Source organism: Fusarium flagelliforme (assembly GCF_020744385.1).
Source record: "Fusarium flagelliforme strain FIESC 12 MPI-CAGE-AA-0113 chromosome Unknown B0J16scaffold_7, whole genome shotgun sequence".
NCBI lineage: Eukaryota > Fungi > Ascomycota > Sordariomycetes > Hypocreales > Nectriaceae > Fusarium > Fusarium flagelliforme.
The window spans coordinates 496,412-513,555 of NW_025763509.1; the positions used below are offsets into that span (position 1 = coordinate 496,412).

General features: G+C 47.7%; 9 protein-coding genes across 9 annotated transcripts; 6 read left to right on the top strand and 3 right to left on the bottom strand.

Moving 5' to 3' along the window:
* The first annotated feature begins 342 nt into the window (after window positions 1-342).
* Window positions 343-1,803, top strand: B0J16DRAFT_292018 (NADP-dependent oxidoreductase domain-containing protein). Its single transcript, XM_046124307.1, has 8 exons — window positions 343-406; window positions 471-558; window positions 613-626; window positions 676-760; window positions 816-835; window positions 884-956; window positions 1,007-1,458; window positions 1,514-1,803. Exons 1-8 carry the CDS (start codon window positions 360-362, stop codon window positions 1,749-1,751), a joined length of 1,017 nt encoding a protein of 338 aa, XP_045978638.1. The 5' UTR covers window positions 343-359; the 3' UTR covers window positions 1,752-1,803.
* Window position 1,804: 1 nt separating this feature from the next.
* B0J16DRAFT_348398 (uncharacterized protein) lies at window positions 1,805-2,615 on the bottom strand. Its single transcript, XM_046128735.1, has 2 exons — window positions 2,561-2,615; window positions 1,805-2,501 (listed from the first exon to the last, which is right to left on the bottom strand). Exon 2 carries the CDS (start codon window positions 2,406-2,408, stop codon window positions 1,833-1,835), a length of 576 nt encoding a protein of 191 aa, XP_045978639.1. The 5' UTR covers window positions 2,409-2,501; window positions 2,561-2,615; the 3' UTR covers window positions 1,805-1,832.
* Window positions 2,616-2,997: 382 nt separating this feature from the next.
* Window positions 2,998-4,129, top strand: B0J16DRAFT_417827 (Alpha/Beta hydrolase protein; the record flags this gene model as incomplete). The annotated part of the gene is made up of 3 exons (XM_046133711.1): window positions 2,998-3,101; window positions 3,146-4,069; window positions 4,118-4,129. Exons 1-3 carry the CDS (start codon window positions 3,042-3,044, stop codon window positions 4,127-4,129), a joined length of 996 nt encoding a protein of 331 aa, XP_045978640.1. The 5' UTR covers window positions 2,998-3,041.
* Window positions 4,130-4,739: 610 nt separating this feature from the next.
* B0J16DRAFT_323763 (uncharacterized protein) lies at window positions 4,740-6,194 on the bottom strand (the record flags this gene model as incomplete). The annotated part of the gene is made up of 6 exons (XM_046125792.1): window positions 4,740-4,745; window positions 4,777-5,088; window positions 5,141-5,714; window positions 5,794-5,878; window positions 5,932-6,044; window positions 6,091-6,194. 6 exons carry the CDS (start codon window positions 6,192-6,194, stop codon window positions 4,740-4,742), a joined length of 1,194 nt encoding a protein of 397 aa, XP_045978641.1.
* Window positions 6,195-6,735: 541 nt separating this feature from the next.
* B0J16DRAFT_388123 (uncharacterized protein) lies at window positions 6,736-7,404 on the top strand (the record flags this gene model as incomplete). The annotated part of the gene is made up of 1 exon (XM_046131721.1): window positions 6,736-7,404. The coding sequence occupies one exon, from the start codon at window positions 6,736-6,738 to the stop codon at window positions 7,402-7,404; it is 669 nt and encodes a 222-aa protein (XP_045978642.1).
* A 281-nt stretch (window positions 7,405-7,685) lies between these two features.
* On the bottom strand, window positions 7,686-10,026 carry B0J16DRAFT_417829 (uncharacterized protein; the record flags this gene model as incomplete). Its single annotated transcript, XM_046133712.1, has 9 exons — window positions 9,857-10,026; window positions 9,232-9,796; window positions 9,135-9,179; window positions 9,011-9,077; window positions 8,709-8,955; window positions 8,550-8,652; window positions 8,398-8,492; window positions 8,093-8,345; window positions 7,686-8,039 (listed from the first exon to the last, which is right to left on the bottom strand). Exons 1-9 carry the CDS (start codon window positions 9,925-9,927, stop codon window positions 7,686-7,688), a joined length of 1,800 nt encoding a protein of 599 aa, XP_045978643.1. The 5' UTR covers window positions 9,928-10,026.
* A 210-nt stretch (window positions 10,027-10,236) lies between these two features.
* Window positions 10,237-11,525, top strand: B0J16DRAFT_348403 (P-loop containing nucleoside triphosphate hydrolase protein). Its single transcript, XM_046128736.1, has 2 exons — window positions 10,237-10,534; window positions 10,591-11,525. The coding sequence occupies exons 1-2, from the start codon at window positions 10,393-10,395 to the stop codon at window positions 11,445-11,447; spliced, it is 999 nt and encodes a 332-aa protein (XP_045978644.1). The 5' UTR covers window positions 10,237-10,392; the 3' UTR covers window positions 11,448-11,525.
* Window positions 11,526-12,914: 1,389 nt separating this feature from the next.
* B0J16DRAFT_348404 (uncharacterized protein) lies at window positions 12,915-13,897 on the top strand. The gene is made up of 2 exons (XM_046128737.1): window positions 12,915-13,230; window positions 13,281-13,897. The coding sequence occupies exons 1-2, from the start codon at window positions 12,939-12,941 to the stop codon at window positions 13,739-13,741; spliced, it is 753 nt and encodes a 250-aa protein (XP_045978645.1). The 5' UTR covers window positions 12,915-12,938; the 3' UTR covers window positions 13,742-13,897.
* An 868-nt stretch (window positions 13,898-14,765) lies between these two features.
* Window positions 14,766-17,049, top strand: B0J16DRAFT_375184 (uncharacterized protein; the record flags this gene model as incomplete). The annotated part of the gene is made up of 3 exons (XM_046130674.1): window positions 14,766-15,895; window positions 16,232-16,337; window positions 16,389-17,049. The coding sequence occupies exons 1-3, from the start codon at window positions 14,848-14,850 to the stop codon at window positions 17,047-17,049; spliced, it is 1,815 nt and encodes a 604-aa protein (XP_045978646.1). The 5' UTR covers window positions 14,766-14,847.
* Window positions 17,050-17,144: the final 95 nt, after the last annotated feature.

The window sequence follows — 17,144 nt, forward strand, 5'->3', positions numbered from 1 at the left end:
AACTATCTGTCGTTACTCAAGATCCTGCACGTCGCTAATCTCCAAAAGCCGCGCATTCATGTCAGCAGACCGCGTTCCCAACACACGTGAAAAACCCTCCAGATCTTGCGCGCCAATCTCATCGTCGCAACGTCATTGATTCCCCAGCTGTTCAACCAGATCAATTGGAGCGCTTGGGGTAAAGAGGACCCTCTTCCCCTCTATTAGCTTGGTAGCTTGTGTTTAGCGCCACTCTTGGCTGGGAGATTTGTCTAGTGGGGTATTGTTGGAGGGGCCTATAAATGTCTCTTCAAACAGCTTGAGAGTCTCATCTTTTCTCTTCATCTTCTTCTTTATTTCAGAGCAGAATTACAGTCACAATGTCTCAAGGAAAGACCTTTACTCTTAACACCGGTGCCAAGATCCCGTATGTATCTACCTCTACACCATCACCACGACAAGAGGTCAGGATGAGGGCTAACTGTTGCAAGTCTTCTGGGTTACGGTACATGGCAGGCTTCTCCCGGTGAGGTCGGCCAGGGTGTCTACGAGGCCCTCAAGGTTGGCTACCGCCACCTGGTGAGTTCTCCCTTCTTCTCATACGCTCATATTCGTCGCTAACACAATGTCTAGGATCTCGCCAAGGTGTAGGTACTTGCTACTCCACCCCAACAGTCCAATTGCTAAGTATCTCAGCTACGGAAACCAGCCCGAGATTGGTGAGGCTCTTAAGAAGTCCTTCGCCGAGATCGAGGGTCTGAAGCGTGAGGATGTCTTCATCGTGAGTCTCCAACCCCTCTAGCAACTCACGCAGCAGAACGCTAACAAAAGCACAGACCTCCAAGCTCTGGAACTCGTAAGTGCCTCAAATATGTGATAATGACAATAATCTTACAATTCACAGCCAGCACGACCCCAAGGTTGTTGAGGCCGCTCTCGACGACTGCCTCCAGGAGCTCGGTCTCGAGTACCTTGACGTAAGCACTCGTCATCGATTCACAAAATGCAACACCACTGACATTCATAGCTCTACCTCGTTCACTTCCCCGTCTCTTTCAAGGGAAGCTCCAAGCACGTCGGCCAGGACCTTTTCCCTCTGACCGGCGAGAACCAGCCTGATGGCGATGTTGAGATTGACGACAGCATCTCTATCGTCGACACATGGAAGGCTATGACTGAGCTTCCCAAGTCCAAGGCTCGCGCTGTTGGTGTTTCTAACCACACCAAGGAGCACCTCGAGGCTATCATCAAGGGCACTGGTGTCACCCCCGCTGCCAACCAGATCGAGCGCCACCCTCTCCTCATCCAGCCTGAGCTCATTGCTTACTGCAAGGAGAAGAACATTCACGTCACCGCCTACTCCGCTTTCGGTAACAACATGGTTGATGCTCCCCTCCTGTTCACCTACCCCGAGGTCAAGGCCGTCGCTGAGCGCCTCACCAAGGAGAAGGGCAGCGAGGTCACCCCCACACAGGTCCTGTAAGTCAAACCAAACTCACCACACTGAACCTTATACTGACATTCACTCCTCCAGCCTCGCCTGGGCTCAGGTCGGTGGCCACAGTGTCATCCCCAAGTCCGTCACCCCCAAGCGTATCGCCGCCAACTTCCAGGAGATTGATCTCTCTGAGCAAGACATCAAGGAGGTTGAGCAGGTCGGCAAGCAGCAGCGCCGCTACAACGTTCCCCTCGTCGCTAACAAGCCTCGATGGAACGTCAACATCTTCGGTGATGAGGCTGAGAAGCCTGCTAAGCACCAGGTCATCGTTTAAAAGGTTAAATAAAAAGAAAGGCATAGGAAGATATAATATACTTCGAGATACCAAGTAAATTGTGTTGTTTGCGCAAAGTGATTACTTCTCCTCGATTATCTCGCCGATTGTATCGTTCTCGCTGCCATCTCTCGGTCCAAGGTACATGATATCGTGTAGAATCTGCTTCCATGTCCCAGCTTTCGATCCCAAAGGCTCCATGCGCCACCAATACTGAACTTTAACAAGAATTCCTCTTTTATCTCCATCATCCGTCCACATATCAACCCTCAAACCCTCCCAGTTCTCGTCTTTAGCTTTCTTCTGTACTTCCTCAACCGACTTAAATCCAGCAGGTTCCAGCTCCTCAATTGTGGCAAAGTCGCTCATCTCAGTCTTGTTGAGGGGTCTCACGGAGTAAAAGCTCCTCGGAGGACCGCGACTCTCACCATCGAGCCACCCTTGTCTTCGATAGATGTCTTCAATCACGGGACCAGCTTCAAGCGAGTACTTTATAATGGTTTCACGGTCTTCAGCAGCGTAGCTTGAGTCTGTGCGACAGATTTGACGGCATTGCGGGGAGAAGAATATGGCTTTTGAGGGGATGTCTTTTGTTTGGCGGTATTCGCGATACAGATCACTGAGGTGGTCGTGGATGTTGTCGGTTGCGGGTGACATTGTGGCTTTCGGGATAGAATGAGAGAAAGGATAACTTTGGAGGTCGTTCTCTATCCGTGGGCATACACCACTGGTTTTATTCGTGGTTTGGCCCTGCGAAACAAGCATGAGTGTCACCGAGACTAATGTTGCTTGGAGTGAAGCCCGCTTACTGTGGGGAAGGAACGTATGGTGTTTAGCGTCTCACATTGGACAAGATCGGCGAGCAACTCGTCACGTCCTTTGCCCGATCCCTCTGCTGCTGGTCATTTAGGAGAAATAGGCAGATTCGTAGTCCATGCAATACATTGGTTTCGTCGCTGCGCCGCTTTTGATCTTCATTCTTTTAACTGCCAAAAGCTGGGCCATTTGACGAACCGGACCCCACCAATAATGTAATGGCGGTCGCTGACAATCTGTCTAGACGAATAAGGGACCAAGCCGTTATATCCGATTTTTAATTCCGGTCGAGAACTTGAGACGTTAGTTATAGGATCAGAAGAGTTGAGGAAGTAAGAACCGTTAAGTCCGGTAGTCCCTACTTATAAATTCTTCAAAGCTTCTTAGTTATATACCGTCCTCCATCAGATAAGCTTTGAAGGTATTTACAGTCTGTCTTAGTTATTAGTATACGGATTGACTAACCGGTTACCAATGACACTTTCAAAAGAAGAACGACTGCGTCTCGCAGATATAGATCCCGAGCTATCAGAGGTAGATATCCCATCCGATATGATAGCCCGTACTGACATGAACAGTATCTTAAAACAACTCCAATTCCCCACCTAAATACTTCGAATGCATCAAAAGCCATCGCGAACTTGAGATGGTACATGCAGAGTCTCCATTGTCCAGACCCTGGCAGCGGTGTTGCGGAACGAGACATCCACTACAGCAATCGGCACGGCCATGCATTACGTGCCCATGTTTATGAGCCCGTAACCCGGCCTGGGAATCCCGAGCCGCTCGTCGTATACATCCATGGCGGTGGATGGACCATCGGATCTCCAGAAGATGCCGAACGCTCGTGTCGCGACATAGTTCGCAACTTGGGCGTTGTTTGCGTGGCTCCTTCCTACCGTCAAGGTCCAGAAGATCCATTTCCAGCTGGCATCAATGATATATGGGATGGTGTACAGTGGATTGCTGGCCATGCCGAGGCTGAACTCCACGTGTCATTGACAAGAGGTTTTATCATCGGAGGGTCTTCAGCAGGAGGCAACATGGCTGCGATAATCGGTCATTTGGCCCGTGATGAGAAGCTGAATCCTGCGATAACCGGGGTCTTCCTTCTTGCTCCTATGATATTGCCCCCGGAGGCCAAGGAACACCTGCCTGAGAAGTACAGGGAGATGTATATCTCGCGAACTCAGGCGGAATGCATGGACGACCCTATTCTTACTCCTGCGCTTGAAGAGATATTTCACGAGTCTGCTGCAGGAGATACATCGTCGCCCTTCTTTGTTCCGTTCATCTGGCCGACTGGCCACCATGACCTCCCCAAAACCTACTTTCAAGTCTGCGGAATGGATATTTTGCGAGATGAGGACTTGATATATGAGCAGGTGTTACGTGAAGACAATGAGATTCAGACGAGGCTTGACATTTATCCTGGTATGCCGCATATCTTCTGGGGTAGCTTTTCACACTTAGCGCAGGGAAAGAAAGCGGCTGTTGATCTGGTAAATGGGATGAGGTGACTACTGGAGTCGTCTGGCTCATAGCTTGAGATAAGAATTTAGAAATCCTTTGTGTCAAAATTTACTCAACTGTCAGTGTAAACTATTCTCAAGGCGCATTGACCGAACCTGCCTCTGTGGACTTCATTGGAGAGACTGACGATAGGCCTAGATCTACTTCAGGATCACCTGCCTTCTTATCCCCTCTATTTACAACATGCAAATACCCGGCAAATGCGAAGATAGTACATACAACCGTTAGTATTACCCAAATCCACACCTGCGAAGGAGTGGTAAGGTATTTGGCCTGGGTGAAGAATGGCATTGCGAAAATGGCCTGGTCTTATTAGTCGCTTGCTTACTCGGGTAAGGTTGGTAAGATTTACCGCAAATGTTGCGCCAGGTAGAAATATGAGTGTCATAATGGCAATCTGATTTCGTAGTTAGACTGGCTGAGATAGACATAAAACGGATCTTGGTCTTACTTACCGTCTTCATAGCAATACTATCCCTCTTCATGCTTTTGGATAACATGTGAGATGCGATTGACAGTTCATGTGTTACTCTGTTCTCCTGCTGTGAAGCGTTGAGAATAGCTTGTAACGTTCTGTCGTTGACGGCTTGGATTTGATTGAACAGCTAGTGGTCATCAGTTTCTTGTCGTAGCGTTTCATCAAGGCTTGACTTACCAGAGCAAGAATGTTCTGTACCTTCTTCTCCATCTCATCAGAGAAGGTGGAGATAGCCGTAAGAAGCGACGCGAGTTGCTCTATTCTTTGCGCTTCTCGATCCACTGTCGACATATGATCATGTTCAACTGTCTTGTCTTCGGTAGGTTGCGGGATGTATGTCATGTCTTGTCGGTGGGTACGAAGATCTGATAAAATTAGACCTATCCTGTTCAATTCCGTCTTGTACCGATGAAGATGTGCCGCCATGGTATGTAACGCGACGTTGAGACCTTTGCTAGTATCGATGAAGCCCTGAGTTTCCTTGGCAATCTCTTCTTGAAGTTTCTTCTCCTGCACTGCAGTCAGCTCTTCTGTGCCTTTAATGCAGGCGCATTGGACTCACATGTCTTATCAGCTCGGAGTTAAAGTACAGCAACGTACTATTCCACCACCTCAAAGCATGAGCAATAAATAGCAGCAAAACAAAACATGGACTTTTTTGAAGATCCTCTCTAGACCTTCGTCTCAAAGATTCCTCAAGCTGCCTCAGACAAGGCTCAACTTTTGACCGAGACCGAGGTTCCAAAAGACTGAAGCAAACGACGCGCAATAATCCTGTGACATTATCGCGCTGGATATGCAGTCCAATAGTCGAAGGCCTAACATCCCTTCCTACACCGTCTAGATGAAGGTAGTTGAACGGGTCCATCTGGTTACTCCCGGCAGTTGATTTCGCATGTTCACTTACGCTTAGTTTACAGGTGCTGGCGATCCGGACGGGGATTTGGCACCAATAGTCCCAGGCATGGTTAGATTGTCCACGGAAGACTGTGCCACAGACCTCGAAGGGTCTCGAGATGGCGCTTATAAAGGCCAAGGGTGTTTTATAAGTGGATGTTAGATGGCGCAAAGCTCGCGGGCTTATACGAAGTTGCATGTATTGCTTTGGCGAAAGCTTCTTTTGTTCTGCGACGTCACTGAGATATCGAGGTATAAAACTGAAAGTCAAGACGATTAGGTGAGCTCCAGATAGTGGGACGATTGATTAGCTCTCACAAGAACTCGAAGCAAGTGTTGCTATGGTGTTCGCTGGCTTCAAGCTTAGTTACCATTTTCTCGTTCAACAGAACATTTTCAACGTCTTGGGTCTAGTCAGTATCAGATTGGCCGAGGTCGCAAATGACTGCAACTTACCAAGTGCGTCAGAGTTATTGTGAGAAGCTTTAATCTGTCTCAATTGCGTCTTGTGCCATAGATCGGCTTTCGCAAAGTCTTCGAGTAGTCGCTCAGTATCGTCGTCAAAGTCACTACCTTTGTCAGTTATCACCACTACAGCTGTACAGAGCCACTCACAGGTCAATATCCAGGCAATCCGAGTCAGTAGTCCAGAATCTGTTCTCGACAACATCTGGTTGGCTGCTCATTTGCTCGGTGCTGGCTACCAAGTCTTCGGGCATATTGACGAGTCTCTCCGGGTGGCAGTTGTCTTGAGGCCATCATTTGCAGGATTACACGGCTTAATAAATTGTCCCAAGGCCTTACCTCGCAATCTCACAATTATTTCATCATTAGGCGCATTTTCAGCGTTTAACGCGCCTGTTGGGGGCGAAGGAGCAGCTGAAATGCGCTCAGCCACCGTCCACCAGGGATTGAGAGAATCAGGCTGTGAGTTGATTGGCACTCAAGATGTGACATTATTAAGCGCGTGTAAGCGAGACCTCCAATGCGAGATGAAGACGAGAGGATGTAACTGTACAATTGGATAAGCCACTGTCTGTGCCGCAACATCTACACTTTTCGGGCTGGCCGCATTCAAGAGGTTGTCGTCGCGTCGGCTATGTTCACCTGGGGAAAGCCACCCCCAATGGCAGACTGGCCAGGCTGCGATGCCCTTGCCCCGGAGGCCTACTCTCAGCCTGACCTTCAAATTATATAAAGACTTATGCATGTTGATCTTGACTGTCAATAGCCAACCTCTCGACTACATCAGAAACAAACATGTCACAATACTACAAGCGGTCGCAAGTTTCCCGACCTTCTCGTGTCTCTACCACCAGGAGCACCAACAAAACTTCTTCCAATCTTTACAAGCTCGACGAAGAAGTCAAGTACTCCTCTTCTCGCTCCTCAAACAACAGACACCACTCCAGCCGTCATAATCCCTCCAATGTCTCCTCTTCCAAACACTCATCCTCCAACAACGGGTACTACACTCCCTCTACCTCTCGAAGCACTCGATCACATGTGTCTGCAGCATCATCGAGTAATAACGGCCGCTACACACCTCAAAGATCCGACTCTATGATTGCTTGCGTCGCTTCACCAACATCAGACTATGAGGATAACGATGATGACTACTACTCGTCTGACTCTTTGTTTGACTCGTCAGACTCGGATTCCTCTGACTCAGACTCAGATTCTGAGAACAACTACGACATGATGTGGAAGGACTTCCAAAGGAAAATGCGAAATACCAACAAGGCGAGTAGTTCGTCAGGTTCAAGCAACTATGGCGGAAGCAGCGTCATGAATTTCAACGGCAACGAAATTGTTGTCAATTCATCAGGAACCAGTGTTAATGGCAAGAAGTACAAACCCGGCGACAGGAAGTTTAAGCTTGACGGAACGACTGTTGAGATCAAGAATGGCGGTATCAGCGTTTCATGAAGAATCAGGAATTGTGTTGATTTGAACTGTACGACTTGATGACTGACCTTCAAAAACCTTAAATAGATGAAGAATCAGGAACCATGAGGGACAATCCAAGTAAGAGTAGGATGATATGACTGAGAATTTGGTACTTAGTAACATCTATAATTATAGTCTGAGAATGCTATCACGAACTAGAATGAGTGGTATCTGTTAATTTCTTTCTATATACAATCACTACTGCTGGAGACTCTGAATCCAGAAATCTATTATACTAAAACAAATGGTAAACACGAAAGTTACTTTCTAGCCCTTCCACCGATATACTCAATATTAAACCGATGTTCCTGCTTCTTCGTCCCCACTCGAATCATCCACTTGGGCTCACCCTGCAATCCCATTGTCAGTTCAAGGTCGTCGTGTTTTCTCCATCCTGCAGATGGGGGTCCAACTTTCTTCCATTCGGTAATAGGTTTATCCCATTCGCAGTCTATTCTACAAAGAGGCAACACTGTAGCAGTCTGTCTCTTTGGAGCCTTGTCCTCCTCACAATACAAAATCTGAAAGCTGCATTTTGGCGGTAGAGGTTCTGATTCACGACGGGTCTGGTAGTACCTGATGGGGATTCTCCTTTCCTTGTCGACCTCTTCTCCCTGGAGGTCTGTTAGTAAGAGTACTCTTGCAGTCTTCTTGTAGGAAACATTACTTTGCTCAGATACCAAGTCATCCGTAATGTACCTTTGATACCCTCTGGATTGGTGAGCACGACGTCCTCACTATCCAAGACAAGGCTCGAGATGGGCTGTATGACCAAGATGCCATAATGGTATCTCGAGCAATGGGAGACGACATCGGGAAGGATAGTGAGATATTGTTTGCGCAATAGCGAGTTTACCTCTTGTGAGGCAATGTTCTCTTGAAGCACCCTTAGAACCGCGCCTGTGGCCACAGCCGACCATCTTCAAGATATTAGTGGACATCAGATCACATGCAAAGTACAGGATAGCTCACCTATCCCTTGGCCGGAAAACCTCTGTTTCGAAGCTTTGGTTCAGAGCATTATAGATGTACTCGGAGCCCCCCAGACCTCCCACAAGGAGGATTCGCTGGTTTTCGCGGTACATTAGCATACTAGTTCGAGCTTCCCGGCCACGTGAACTAACCTTGGGATCTTCGCCCGTAGTTGACCGGACTTGCTTGCACTGTTCACCCACTAGATATCTGATGCCAGTAAGAGATCTGTTAAAGAAACCTGCCATGTCATCCCTTCATAGTACAATTAGAAACCTTTGTCTGGCTAAGGCTGTGATAGTACCACTCACCTGCTAATAGCCAAAGAGTCTTTGTTGAATAGCCGATCCACGGGCCCATAGGCCTCACTTGGTGGGCGCAAGTTGTAGGGTTCTCCCTCGTCAACAGTGCTGAAACTTCTCTTTGCGCCAAACTCCCAGTCCCTCAAAATGAAGTCATTGAGGTGTCTGGTTTTCACTGATTTCATCTTCAGTTTAGCCTTGCCCTTTAGATGTGCAAAGAAGCCTTGGTCGATCAGAAAGGCGCCAGCTAGTTTGCCTGTACATGGTTAGGAAATGAAAGCCAACTCCATTCAACATGCACGCAAGCTTACCTTTACCTGGAACACATTCTTGAAGCTTAAAGGGTTTTTCTGATGCCAGCTTGTAGCTAATGACATCCTAGGCCGGGGGTCAGCTTTTGACGGGGTTCGAGAGGTGGTACATCCGGCGCCTTACTATAGTTCCACCTCCGGCATCACATACAACAAACGACTCGTTCTCCTGCAATACAGTTACTAACTATCATCAGCCATATAGCAGTCACGAACTGTACCTTTATGTTTAGGCAATCCTCGCGCTGGAACACACTGGCCAGAGCTGCTGCCTCTGGCTCCTCAACCGTTATCAAAGTTGTTTCGCCGATAGCTCTATGCTTTGTGATACCGGCAAGATCAGCAGCCTTTTTCATAGCATCCTTGGCGTAAGGAGGCCAGATCGCCGGGACCGTGATGGCGACTCGGAGCGGCATATTATCGACATATATCCTAGATTTCAGGGCGCTGTAGGTGTGATCCCACACCTTCTTGAGATAGAGCCCAACAATCTCTATCGGTGTTATGTCGCGGCCAATTCCTTCAATTATATCAAGGGTCTCTTTCACCTGCGTGGAATTGCCCCCTGCTTCTTTTTTAAGGTCTTCTATGTTTAGAAGTAGGAGTTTGAACCACTTGATGGGCGTCATATCCGGTGTTATTTCGTAGCCCCATTCCTGCGAGCCGACATCGTATAAAGTAGGAACTTGTATCTCCCCCTGGCTGAGATGATCTTTTGAAGGCCAGTCAGTGATTGAGCTTATGTTTGTAGGGTCAGTTGACAGAGCCCATGAAACCCCTGTGTATCTATAATTGACTACATTAATTACCCTGTATCATGATTTTCACTCGAGACAAAAGACTTACGTTGTTCCGAAGTCGATCCCCACTGCGATGAATTTCTCAACGTAATTGTCAGGATCCTCGCCAGAAGGCATATTGATTGGGAATTTGTGTGCACCAAGATGATATATTGCGCTGGCCTATAATATTCAGGCAACGGTGGCATTCATTCAGTACTTGATAGCGGTTTGAGGCCTGGGAGACTTGGGGTCGAGAAAGGAAACTTATGTCGGCTCGAATGAGACTCTCAGAATCGCTTGGGGCACCACCCTCAAAGTTTAAGCTGTGAATGAGTCCTATCTCAGACATGGATAAGGCGGTGTGCGCTATCACTTAGTCCCCACTCTATTATCGTTTGGGCGTCAGTTGAGGCGTATGCATGTGTGTCCTTTCGTACATCCAGCCTGGTTCAGGTTACACCAGGCAGAGGAAGCGGTTGCCTTATTGCGCAGATCTTGCTGATCCAGCTTCAAGTCCGGTCTTTATTTCGTTAATGGCTCACATTTAAAGTCTTCAATTTGACAACAAAGATACTCGGTCTTGGAGGACATCGCCACTGCATGGACGAAGACGATACACACAATATGGCAGACCAAGCCAATGGCGTTATTATCGTTATGGGTGTTACGGGTGCTGGGAAAAGCTACCTTCTGAACCAACTGAAAGCCGGATCGGCCAGAGAGGGTCACTCATTACGCTCTGGTAAGGATTGTCGTTGGTCTCGCCGCATCTGGGCTCAGGGCTGACCTACTCCACAGAGACTCGCAAATGCCAGGCAGTTGAGATAATTCTCGACGATGGAGACGAGAAGCGGAGTATTACTGTTGTTGATACTCCAGGTTTTGACGACACGGAGCTTTCTCAAGCAGATATCCTTGCCGAGATCACGGATTTTCTAGCGGCACAGCATCTCTCTAAGCTGCCACTTCGAGGCATCTTGTACCTGCACAAAATCACAGAGAACCGTATGACCAAAACCTCCCAAGATTACCTCCGGCTTCTAGAAAGCATCGTTGGAGACGATGCCCTCAAGAATGTCATTCTGGTTACGACGATGTGGAATACACTTCGACCCGAGGACCGTCAACAGGCTGTCCTTCGTGAACAAGAGCTTCTCAACAACTTTTGGAGCCCAATGATCAACAAGAGCGCGTACAATGCGCAATTCCTCGGAACTCAAGAGTCAGCTTACAGTCTTGTTAACCAGTTGGCATATCAAGAGAGCGTCATTCTCGATATCCAGAAGGAAGTCGTCGATCAGGATCGGCCGATCATCGAGACAGCGACGGGGATGACCCTAGTTCAACAGCTTGAAAGGGATCATGAGGCCTACCAACTCAGGTTGTGTAACCTACACGATCAGTTGGGGCGGATCCAGAAGACCCAGCCACTCGACAAATCGGAAGAACGTCGGGTCAAAAGCCTGATTGAACGAACCAAAGAACTGCTCCGCGTATTGAGCGCCTCGATAGAACGACTGAAGGTTCAGCCTGGCGCTCCAATGCGTCGCCGTATGAAGCAGGCCATGAAGGACCACGGTCAGTCAGCTGCAATCGCTCTTGGCGTGGTATTAAATGCGGCATACGCTGCGGTAAACTTCGCTCTTGGAAATTAGTGTCGTGCAGCAGAAAGCCATGAAGTTCTAGGTTCCGATGGTACTTCAAACTTTGATAGATACCTCGATAGTTACGCAATATTCATGCTTTTGACAAATGCCCTTGTTCCAAGTGCAGATCTTGCCTTCTCAATCCCCTAAAAAGCATGCAGGTTCGTAGTCTCCAAATTAAGCCATTGCCTAGTGGTAACTGCTACGTGTCTTTTTACTCGGTTCCGCCACATTCACGAATGTGTGTTCAGATGAGCAATATTATGCAAGAGAAAGTGCAAATATTGGTGGCGGCTGACGGGGGACATGGCGGACAATCACACTCATTGGCGCCCGACGTAGTCCACAGGCTGAAAGTTAAGGCCAGTCGCTGGAGCTGTGTGACGGAGTGCTGAGACAAAACAGTATCTTGGTCGGTTACTTTTTAACCAGCTATGATTGGTGTCTTTCTGAGTCGTAGTCTGTAGAGTTACCTGACAAAGAACCGGTCCCATGTCCTGCGGTAAAAAAGCCTTCCTTCATCTTCCCACAGCCTAGTATGCTTGGAAGCCTGATGGTGGCTGGCTCAGTAAGGCAGATTGTCGCAAGAGATTGAGCTGAGCCGCCTTCAATCCATAGCTTGCATGTCAAGGTTCCCCTGCAAGGGTATGGGATACCCACGAGCCGGCTCTGACGCGAATACTGTTTCATTTAAGGCGGGTTGAACTGTATGGTGTTAGCGCCATGCCCACACCGACAACGATGCATATGCTCCGATCAGCTGCAAGGCGTGCCGAGCAATACTTTGGCTATAGAATGCGCATTACGCCATTCCGAGGGTTCATTTCCCTACCAAGTAGGTCCTGTGGTTCAGAATGGCAGATTCTCGCTAGCCCACTGACCGACCTCTAAACTACAACGTTGGAGCGTATTAACACAGCAGCCCAGCACATCCAAAGAAGCGCACTCGCTCGACCAGTCAGTCTAGACGGCAAGAAATCATGGCAGAGCCACCAAGTATTTCAGGCACCGAAGCATCATCCAAGCAAGGAAAGCGGTGGAATGTGCGAATTAGGCACAAATCCAAGGAGACTTCGGCCGGTTTGAGCCCCTTCACTTTTTAACCGCAGCAGGTTTTGACATAATGAACAAACAGAAACGACCAATGCTCAAGAATACCCTTCCATCGACTGTTCAATTAACGGCGAGCAAGAGAGCTCATCCTTGGTGATAAGCCGGAGTGTGGACTACACGCCTACTGCCAACCAAACCGAAAAGCTCAACAGCGACGTTCCGCACAATTCCCAGTCCACCGTCTCTACCGACGAACACAGCAGATCGGATAAGCGTGTTACCAATTCAGACGATATGATAAGAAGCCTCAAGCAGAAGAACGGGGACCTGGAACAGAAGCTTGAAGAGCTATCGCTTCATATCCGACAACTACAGAAAGACAACGAAGAGCTAAGGCGTCAATGTATCGAAAGCGCAGAGAGATCATATACCAAATCCCAACCTCACATGCCTCTCAGTAAACCCAACAGCGAAATTGTCAAGGACTGGAACACACTGGCCTACGATGTTGAGAACTTAGTCGACAACCATTTTCGTGATGCCAGCCAGAAGGTGATCTTATCATGGGCTACGCTCCAGATTCAAGATCTCCCAGACATCTTCGGGGCACCCCGGGATATCGTGACAAGCCGTAAATCCGGTATCGCCTTGATAAAGGCTGCTCTGTGGTCCGAACTTAGTTCTATGTTCGCTTATTCGTGCTGGGCTGGACACTATAGGAGAGATATGCAGACACTTTGCAAGTTACCCTTTCAACACAAAGCGGACTGAAATCTAACTTTACAATAGTCACAAAACTGGAGGCCGACTTCTCGGCCGAGCGCAATGCGGCCCGTCCACCTCCATATCACCATTGTAAGACGCTGATGACGAACCTAATCTCAACCTTGGAGACTCGGGAGCAACGAGGCCAAGTAGTTGGACACGTCGCCATCGCCATTGCGGAGTTACTTGCGCCGTGTCGGCCACGGCATTTAAGTTTCAATACATATCACAGTGACCTCCGAGCTGTAGTTCACAAAGCTGTCAATATGGACCTTGCCCTGCATGGCCAAATGGATGCCTACACACTTCAATGGAGGACAGGCAAGGTATTCGAAGACGCATACATGGCACCGGCTTCAGGATGCTCACAGGGATCGAGCAAGAACGTGAGATTCCGTATACGACCGGGACTCTATCGTGCAGATGCACAAGGGGACTCCTTCAGCAACTTTGCAGTCGTTGAGAAAGCTACCGTGTGGCTGTAGCAGTGTGTTAAAATTGTTGGCAGTAGACCCGCGGCCGATCATGACGGTGCTAGCTATATGGCTCTCCGTTGCAGATCAAGTGAAAAACCTGGCCGGGCCCTCCATGCCAAGCCATCGGGCGAAGCTCCGAGTAGAGCCGGAATGATCGACCCAGACATAGCAAATATTCAATACAACCCCATTTTTGTTCTTTACCGTCATGCGTCATAGCAGGAACATGACAAATCAAGGATATGACGAATCTCGTGGGTAGTTTGGCAAACTAGGTGACGCGAAGCCTCTCAAACGTATCTCGCCCACCAAAGTGGGTGAAGGGCTCAAAGGCTGTTTTCAAGAAGCTACGGCCAGAAGAAATATGACTTTGGTGATATTGTTTAACACGGAATTATCTTATAGCCCCTCGCCATTGGGCTTCAGTTTGTGGAAGTAAGTTCAAGAGATGTGTGAAATTGTCCTTGTCCCTTTTATGAGACGGTATTGCTCCGTCGTTTTTATCGATCTGGAACGCATCGAAAGTCCCTGGCCGGGCTATATAGTAGGCTGTTTATTTTCCATATTAATTCAGATGTTACAAGAGTTTGCTGAGTGATGCTACAAAAGGGTGAGACGTAGAACAGTCCTAGATCGGCCACACTGCGTGATTGGTTGAAGGTATGTGATGTGTGATAAGCAGCTCGTTCCAACCAATTACGTAGCTCCGTGACTCTCAGTTATCCTTCTACTGATGTAGCTGTTATGACTTGTAACAATCACAGTACTATACACCGCCACTACAGTTCGTCTGCTGGCTCTAAACTCTGCCTTACACTGCAACTAAACTATTTGCCTTGTGCACACAGGTGGCGCAATCACAAATACAAAGATGGACAGCCGCAACGAGGCGCAGCATGGTTCCATTCCTTGGTTTCCACATATTTTGCAACGTCACTCAGACCGCGCAAACAAACACAGCCGTATTTCTCAACCTCTGTTCCAAACATCAGGAGATTGCAGCTGTTATAAGCCATTTCATACCGCGAACTACGTACAGCTTTTGCTAGATCGGAAATCATTTATCGCAACGTAAAGTTGTTACCAGTACGAGAAGTCTGAATAGGAACGATAACATGACCGAGAACACAGTCACAACGCCTTATACACCACTACCGTCAACCGATCCTTCAGCCACTCGACTGGTGAAACTATCGCCGGCTGGATTTGATGAGGCCGTTCATTGTGAGCTCGAGACAATATCTCTGGCAAATGAACGACCTTACATTGCGTTATCATATGTCTGGGGAGACGCGACAGACACCGTGCCGATCTTACTCAACGGCGTTGAACACGGTGTGACCAGAAACCTGGACTCATTTCTGCGGCACTTACAGGCCCTTCTGGAAGAGATCTTCCTTGTTCTCCAATGTCTACCGGCTTATGAGTGGCCTTCGGGTCTTCAAATTATTGAAGCACTGAATTCGCTCTCGTTTGATCAACAAAATTCCCAAAATACTACAAAAACAGCAGAACAGAATTTACAAGATCTTAAAGAAACAGCGCAAGCCGCCGTGCTATTCTACTTTTCATCAACAGACGATCAGGCAGCTATCGATAAGATACGTATGGAAACGTCCAGGCCCATTCAAATCATTCAGTGGAACGACTTGTCTCTCCCAAGGTTCTGGATTGATGCTCTTTGTAGCAACCAGAATGACCTTGTGGAACGCAACAAACAGGTTAAACGAATGAATCATATCTACAGACAAACAAATCTTCTTTTAGTTTGGGCATTGAACTACCAACAACCAATTATCTCAGAAGTGTTAGCCCAGATTGTTTTTCGTGACATCGAGCTTTTGTGTAGAAAGGTCGCGCACCTTGAACCTGAGAGCTCACCCATCACGCATGAGAGTGACATTACCAATGCGGTGCGAAGGTTATTCCCCAGTCTAGGGATATACGATAAAATACTTGCCGGGCAAATCGTCTGGTTCTTTGAGCTTGAGTGGTTTTGCAGAGGTTGGGTTCTCCAAGAAGTAGCTCTGTCTACGTCAAAGCCTTCAGAATTGTGGGTGGGATTCAAACACATAAGTCTTTCCAGGCTACTCGTGGCTGGCATTGCAATCTTGGACGTCTTAGCCGAGCTCGAACCTAAAAATCACCTTGTTAGAGCGCTCTGTGAGTCAAAAGCTGACAGAACACTACTGGCATTAAAGATGGAAAAGAACCTTGTCGACTTGGGCCAAGACAGTCTTCACAGTGTATCTCCTACATCAAACCTCTCTATATGCCACCGTCTTGTTCATATATTGAGCGCCGGTCACCTATATTCTAAGGTGACAGATCCACGAGATGCTATATATTCCTTATATGGCCTGCTCAGCACAAGCCGGCTCCTAGCTATGATTGAGCCCGACTATACTCAATCAGTTTCAGTTGTCTACCACTCAATCGCCTCATTTCTACTTTCTCATATGGGTATAGACGTCTTGGGGTTTTTACTTTCTTCTTTAGGTGGAATGCACGACTGTCCGAGCTGGGTTCCTGACTTTTCTTGCCTCCAACGATATGATACGCTCTGCCAGCGTTACCCAACAGCTGGAATGACATATAAGCATAGGTAGGTTCGATCAAAGATCAACTACCCTTTCATTTGCTAATCGGTCTTTAGAATAAGAATAAACGAACTTTTAAGCATTGAAGAAGGAACTCCAGAAGACTTTACAGCAGCAGATAAATTGGAGCTGTCTTCCTCTCTCCTGCGGATCTCGTGTCCTGTTTACTGGCTTCAGACACTTGAAGCTGTCATTCGCTTCGAGCGAGGCTGGGAGTACCCCAAGGTTGAGGGCAAGGACAGTCCCTACGATACTGAGCTTAAGAGAAGACCGTTAATGAATGCAGTCTCATTGGTTGTCTTGAATTCCATTCACTTTGTCATTCAAGGAGATAGGAATGCTGACTTCAAAGTCTGGATTCGGTTTCTGGAGCGGTTTGCTGGCCAGACACTTTTTGACCATCAGCCGCATGTGATATTACTTGAGGACATAATTGATGTCCTAGTTGAGTCGAGATTCATTCCAATGATTGAGGGAATCTTAAAAGGGTGTCTAGGGATCACAGAGGACGGCCACTTGATACTCGGGAGGAGACTGAATTGCTTGAAGACGGATGACAGGATTGGGTTCATTCCTAATTCTCTGGAGACATTCATTTTCAGACCTTGCGATTCTGGCTATCAATTCATTACTAACAGCTGGCAGTCAGATATGGAAGAGCTTGTTAATGTACAAAGCATACAATTGCGTAACAAAGAGATAGTCACTATTATTTAACCGTTTTCAATGTAAATAGATTAAAATTATTACTCTATATATTTTACCTGGCACCTCTCTTGAGAAGCTTTCAGCATATTCTGACGCTGTTATGC

Bases quoted from the DNA above. Each gene is read 5' to 3' on its own strand.
- B0J16DRAFT_292018 (XM_046124307.1), top strand. From the start codon at position 360: ATGTCTCAAGGAAAGACCTTTACTCTTAACACCGGTGCCAAGATCCC. The intron at 957-1,006 runs GTAAGCACTCGT...TGACATTCATAG, and splicing joins TCGGTCTCGAGTACCTTGAC to CTCTACCTCGTTCACTTCCC. The intron at 1,459-1,513 runs GTAAGTCAAACC...TCACTCCTCCAG, and splicing joins GTCACCCCCACACAGGTCCT to CCTCGCCTGGGCTCAGGTCG.
- B0J16DRAFT_348398 (XM_046128735.1), bottom strand. From the start codon at position 2,408: ATGTCACCCGCAACCGACAACATCCACGACCACCTCAGTGATCTGTAT.
- B0J16DRAFT_348403 (XM_046128736.1), top strand. From the start codon at position 10,393: ATGGACGAAGACGATACACACAATATGGCAGACCAAGCCAATGGCGTT. The intron at 10,535-10,590 runs GTAAGGATTGTC...CCTACTCCACAG, and splicing joins GGGTCACTCATTACGCTCTG to AGACTCGCAAATGCCAGGCA.
- B0J16DRAFT_348404 (XM_046128737.1), top strand. From the start codon at position 12,939: ATGCCTCTCAGTAAACCCAACAGCGAAATTGTCAAGGACTGGAACACA. The intron at 13,231-13,280 runs GCAAGTTACCCT...ACTTTACAATAG, and splicing joins GAGAGATATGCAGACACTTT to TCACAAAACTGGAGGCCGAC.